Source organism: Dipodomys ordii, unplaced genomic scaffold (genome assembly GCF_000151885.1).
Source record: "Dipodomys ordii isolate 6190 unplaced genomic scaffold, Dord_2.0 Scaffold541, whole genome shotgun sequence".
NCBI classification, from domain to species: Eukaryota; Metazoa; Chordata; class Mammalia; order Rodentia; family Heteromyidae; genus Dipodomys; species Dipodomys ordii.
The window spans coordinates 1-5,565 of NW_012267757.1; the positions used below are offsets into that span (position 1 = coordinate 1).

Consider the following 5,565-nt stretch of genomic DNA (forward strand, 5'->3'; position numbering starts at 1 on the left):
GCCTGAGGAGGAGGCCGAGGGCCCGGCGGCGGCCGCCCAGAGCCCCCGCGGACCGCTGGTGCCCGGCCACTCGGGCGTGGTGCTGTACCTGTGCCCCGAGGCGCAGTGCGGGCAGACGTTCGCCAAGAAGCACCAGCTGAAGGTGCACCTGCTGACGCACAGCAGCAGCCAGGGCCAGCGGCCCTTCAAGTGCCCCCTGGGCGGCTGCGGCTGGACCTTCACCACGTCCTACAAGCTCAAGAGGCACCTGCAGTCGCACGACAAGCTGCGGCCCTTCGGCTGCCCCGCCGAGGGCTGTGGCAAGAGCTTCACCACCGTGTACAACCTCAAGGCACACATGAAGGGCCACGAGCAGGAGAACTCGTTCAAGTGCGAGGTGTGCGAGGAGAGCTTCCCCACGCAGGCCAAGCTCAGCACCCACCAGCGCAGTCACTTCGAGCCCGAGAGGCCCTACCAGTGTGCCTTCTCAGGCTGCAAGAAGACCTTCATCACCGTCAGCGCCCTGTTCTCCCACAACCGCGCCCATTTCAGGGAACAGGAACTCTTCGCCTGCTCCTTCCCGGGCTGCAGCAAGCAGTATGACAAGGCTTGCCGCCTCAAGATCCACCTGCGTAGCCACACGGGTGAGAGGCCCTTCCTCTGCGACTTCGACGGCTGCGGCTGGAACTTCACCAGCATGTCCAAGCTCCTGCGGCACAAGAGGAAGCACGAGGACGACCGCAGGTTCACCTGCCCCGTGGAGGGCTGCGGCAAGTCCTTTACCAGGGCCGAGCACCTCAAAGGCCACAGCATCACCCACCTGGGCACGAAGCCCTTCGTGTGCCCCGTGGAAGGCTGCTGTGCTAGGTTCTCTGCCCGGAGCAGCCTCTACATCCACTCCAAGAAGCACCTGCAGGACGTGGACACTTGGAAGAGCCGCTGCCCGGTGTCCACCTGTAACAAACTCTTCACCTCCAAGCACAGCATGAAGACCCACATGGCCAAGAGGCACAACCTGGGCCAGGATCTCTTGGCGCAGCTGGAGGCGGCCAATTCCCTCACGCCCAGCAGCGAACTGACCAGCCAGGGCCACAGTGATCTCAGTGGCCCCGAGATAGTGTCTCTCTTCTCCGACGTGCCTGGCGCTGGCTCTGCCGCCGTGCTGGACACGGCCTTGGTCAATTCGGGAATCCTGACGATCGATGTGGCTTCCGTGAGCTCCACTCTGGCGGGGAGCCTCCCCGCCAGCAGTCCAGATGCCCTGGGGCCTGCTGTGGATGCCCGCGCCCTGAGGCCCGCCAGCGACCTGCCCCAGAGTCTGGACACCTCGCTCTTCTTCGGAACCACGGCCTCTGGCTTTCAGCAGAGCCCCCTGGATCTGGATGATGTCTCCAGTGGCAGCGTGGGGCCCTTGGGCTCCCTCGACTGTCTGGCCATGAAAAACGCAAGCGCAGAGCCCCAGGCTCTGACGCCCAGCAGCAAGTTGACCGTGGACACGGAAGCTCTCACTCCTTCCAGCACCCTCTGTGAAAACAGCGTCTCAGAACTCCTGACTCCAGCCAAAGCCGACTGGCATGTCCATCCTGACTCGGACTTCTTTGCGCAGGAGGAAGACAGCCAGTTTGGCTTCTCCAACCCAACAGGAAACCATGGCTGTCACAAAGAAACAGATCTTATCACAGCGACGGGCAGCTCCTTTTTGGTATGAACCGACTCTGTTCCTTCCCTGCCACGCCACGGGGCTTGCTTTTATTTTGCTCGAATTTGAGGGGCCTCTGGACTGAATGCTTCCGGCCGTGGGATCATTTCTCACTGCTTTGAGAGACAGCCCTTCCCTCCCTGGACTGCAAGTGTGGAGATTTTCATTCTGATCTTGAGTGGAACTGACAAGTTCTGTGACCCTGAGTGAGTCACTTGACTTCTCTGAGCCTTAATGTCCTTATTTATAAGAGGAGGTGGTTTGATTGGGTTGCTCTTTGGTCTTTTGAACTCATTAATTCCTTGGTAATATGCTACTTTCAAAACTTTTCGGACATCTTTCAGTGATGATTTTATTTTTCTTTTTACAAACATGCATTAAGTTAAATTATGTTATAGTGAATACGTTTGTATTTGGCTCCCGCACTCAACAATTATAAATTCATGAACCAGCTCAATATTGTAAGTGGTGTATATCTTTCACTATTATTTTGGAAGTATTACTAAATGTTTTATTGGAAATATTCCATATACATCTTTAAATGTTTTGTGGTCCTTTAAAAGCATATATTTTGTATTGTAGTTAACATTAACCATTATTCCTTATTATGAGTCAATATTCCAGCAGGTTTCAACCTTCCAATTGTCTAATAAATGCAATATGTTTTAATATTTTTGTATTTACGATGTCAATTTGTCTTAAGTATGTTTTGTATCTATATATAAACCCCTTCAGATTTTTGTATAATTTTATTCATTGAAAAAGTAGGTCATTTTTCATGTAGCACTTGCCACAATGTAAATTTTGCTCATGTCATTCTTATGGTGATGTTTACTTTTTGTGGATCCTGGGGCTTGAAGTTAGGGCCCAGGCAATGTCCCTGAGCTTTTTTACTCCAGGCTAGTGCTCTACCACTTAAGCCACATATCTCTACTTTTGGCTTTTGGGTGGTTAATTGGAGATAAGCATCTCATGGACTTTCCTGGGTGGCTGGCTTTGAACCACAGTGCTCAGATCTCAGTCTCCTGAGTAGCTAGGATTACATCCATGACTCACCTGTTCCCTGCCTTTCTTTATTGTAGTAGTTTAATCAATGACTTGATCAATTAGGTATATGATTTTTGGCGTGAATGTTTCATGAATTGTCTGTGTTCTTTTACTAGGTGGCTTTTTTCAGGTTTTCTCTGTTTTTCATACTGTCAGCCATTTCTAATCATCACTGATTCTTGATTATTTTTGCTTCTGCTATGATGATTTTTTCTGGGGTAATTACTAACAATTTGGGTGAATGCTGTTTTGGGCACTTATAAAATTTATTAGAAATAGTCAATGCCAAAATATGTACTTAAATTATCATAAAACTATTAAGAAATAAATAGCAAATAAAAAGTGTTGACTATTGTCACTTTGTATTCTTGACCTCTTTTGAGGCAGGGAGCCTGTGTTGTAAATCTTCCATACAGGTATTTGACAAGAAACAGACCCAGGATGCACAATTTGTGTTCTGTACTGTATGGCAGGTTAGTCTCACAGGCTTCATTTTCAGTGGATGCACATAAATAGAAGTTTTAACATAGGAGTAAAACATGCATTTGGGCTTAATTTGATGACTTAATAGCCTCATGTTATCCTTTCAAACCTTCATGCTATATATAAGGGAGAAAATGAGATAATTCAGTCCTACTCATGTGCAGACAATAAAGGTTTTTGAGATTCAGGGTGAAACAGAGAAGGGAGTCTCTTTTTTTGTTACACTGAAACATTTTCTCCCTAGAATTATAGGAAATGCCAGGAGTGGAAACGTTCCCCATATTTATTTATTTGCATACCTCTCTCTACATTTGGTCCATTGGTTAACATTATTCTCTCTGTTTTTGATGTCAGGTTTCTCTGTGACTGTGAAGCTGGCCTATGTTTTCCTGAGAATCTGGTAATGGGGCAGAGAATGATACTCCTTTCTGTGGTCTGGCATGCTCATTCTTTATAGTTTTCCAGAGTTGAAAGAAATGAAAGTTTGTAGCTGAATATTGTGTTAACTCTCTATCATGAGTATAGCATTTGTCATTTGTGAAGTATTTTCATAACTTGTGTTTTATTTGCTATTCAGACCAACCCTGTGAAGTACTCTTGGCAAAGTCTGTGTTTCTTATTATAATCTAGCCAACTCAAACTCCACATGGGTTGTGATTGACTGACAATTTTATGTATAGCTTCAAATGAGGAAGACAAACTCCTTTTACCTCTCCTGTCCATGATTTTCATGATTTATTACTGTATTATAACTAGTTGCTGCTTTCACATTAGTCTGTTACCTTCTGTTTACTTTGTCTCTAGTCCACTCCCTTCTATGTGCATTTTAGTCCTTGTCATGCCTTGGCTTTTTAAAAGTGTTTAATGGATAGCTCTCTTTTCTGTCACTATTCCTCAGACATTCTCCTCATGGAACAATTTCTTCTGACACTAACATTTGCTGAGTGTACACTGCAGTTCTGTGTGTATAGTTAAGAAGTTATTTTTTGAGCTTAGATATGACTATGTGTATATATGATTCAAATCATAAAGGAGATTATTTTCTATGCTGTTCATATGAAAAGTGGTTTTTGGTTAATTCCATTTTAAAAAAGATTTTGCCAGGGAGTCCTTCTAATACTTTTTATTTGCTCTAAAGTACTAGCTCAATAGTATTTGCATGTAGATATCTGTGGATGACTGTTGTTGTAGCACTTTTGAAGTGCACTAAAAATTTGCCACTATGAAATGTTTCTGTATTGAGTGTGGTTGTATACACACATACCCTGCAGACTCATATATATTTAAAAGTTGTATTCATCCAGTGTACAACAAAAAGTAGAAATACATTTAAAATCGGAGATGTGCTTCAAATTTCATTGTGTTTATCCATTCAACATTCTCTGCTCTTTGCTTTGGAAATATTTGTACTCTTAAAATATATTTCAAAAATGTTATTAATTAATGCCTCTTAAATAGAGCACTATTTTTGGTGTCTAGTAAATATGTATGTCAAGGATTGAAATGAATACACAGTCTTGAAAATCAAATAAATTTCTAAACATAAAGATTATTTAATGCTGTGGCTTCATTTTTAGTGGCTTAAACCAAATTCCTTTTAATAAAATAATAAAACATATTTTTCTTGACTTATTCACTTTAAGACAAATACTTTCTCAAAGGTTTTTATTTTGTCAAAAATTTGGTCAACAAAATTTGGTCAACAAATATGTTCAACCTATTATAACACTTTTTTCTAATAATAGTGGAGAATAGCTTTGTGCTTTTGAGGTAAGAATTTTAATTTCCTTTGGTAGTAGTATAAATTTGCTATCATGTATTTTATTTTTATTTTTGTGTCTGTACTAGGAATAAACTGAAGGCCTAGATGCTGTCTGCTAGATTATTGCTCAAGCTAGTGCCCTACCACTTGATCCACAGCTCTACTCCTGGCTTTTTTCTTGTTAATTCAAACGCTGATCCTCAGATCTCAGCCCACTTGAGTAGCTAATATTACAGAGTAAGCCACCAGCATCCAGCTTGCATTCATTTTAAATAATGATCCAAGTTCTAATTTTATTCCCTTCTTTTCACTTCTTTTCAAGTGTTGGGTTAAAAAAATCCTCATTTGAAAACTTGGTAACATGATAGATTATGAAGAAGTCTATTTCTTTTTTTTTTTTTAATTTTTTTTTGGTCCAGTCGTGGGGCCTGAACTCTGGGCCTGGGCACTGTCCCTCAGCTCTTCAGCTCAAGGCTAGCACTCTACCACTTGAGCCACAACGCCACTTCCGGCTTTTTTCTTTTTGCTTATGTGGTGCTGAGGAATCGAACCCAGGGCCTTGAGCATGCAAGGCAAGCGCTCTACCACTGAGCCA

The 5,565-nt window shown here is 43.6% G+C and overlaps 1 protein-coding gene across 1 annotated transcript; it reads left to right on the forward strand.

Moving 5' to 3' along the window:
* Positions 1 to 7: 7 nt before the first annotated feature.
* Positions 8 to 4,750, forward strand: LOC106001868 (zinc finger X-linked protein ZXDB-like). The gene is made up of 2 exons (XM_013036822.1): positions 8 to 1,884; positions 3,563 to 4,750. The coding sequence occupies exon 1, from the start codon at positions 338 to 340 to the stop codon at positions 1,685 to 1,687; it is 1,350 nt and encodes a 449-aa protein (XP_012892276.1). The 5' UTR covers positions 8 to 337; the 3' UTR covers positions 1,688 to 1,884; positions 3,563 to 4,750.
* The last annotated feature ends 815 nt before the right edge of the window (positions 4,751 to 5,565 follow it).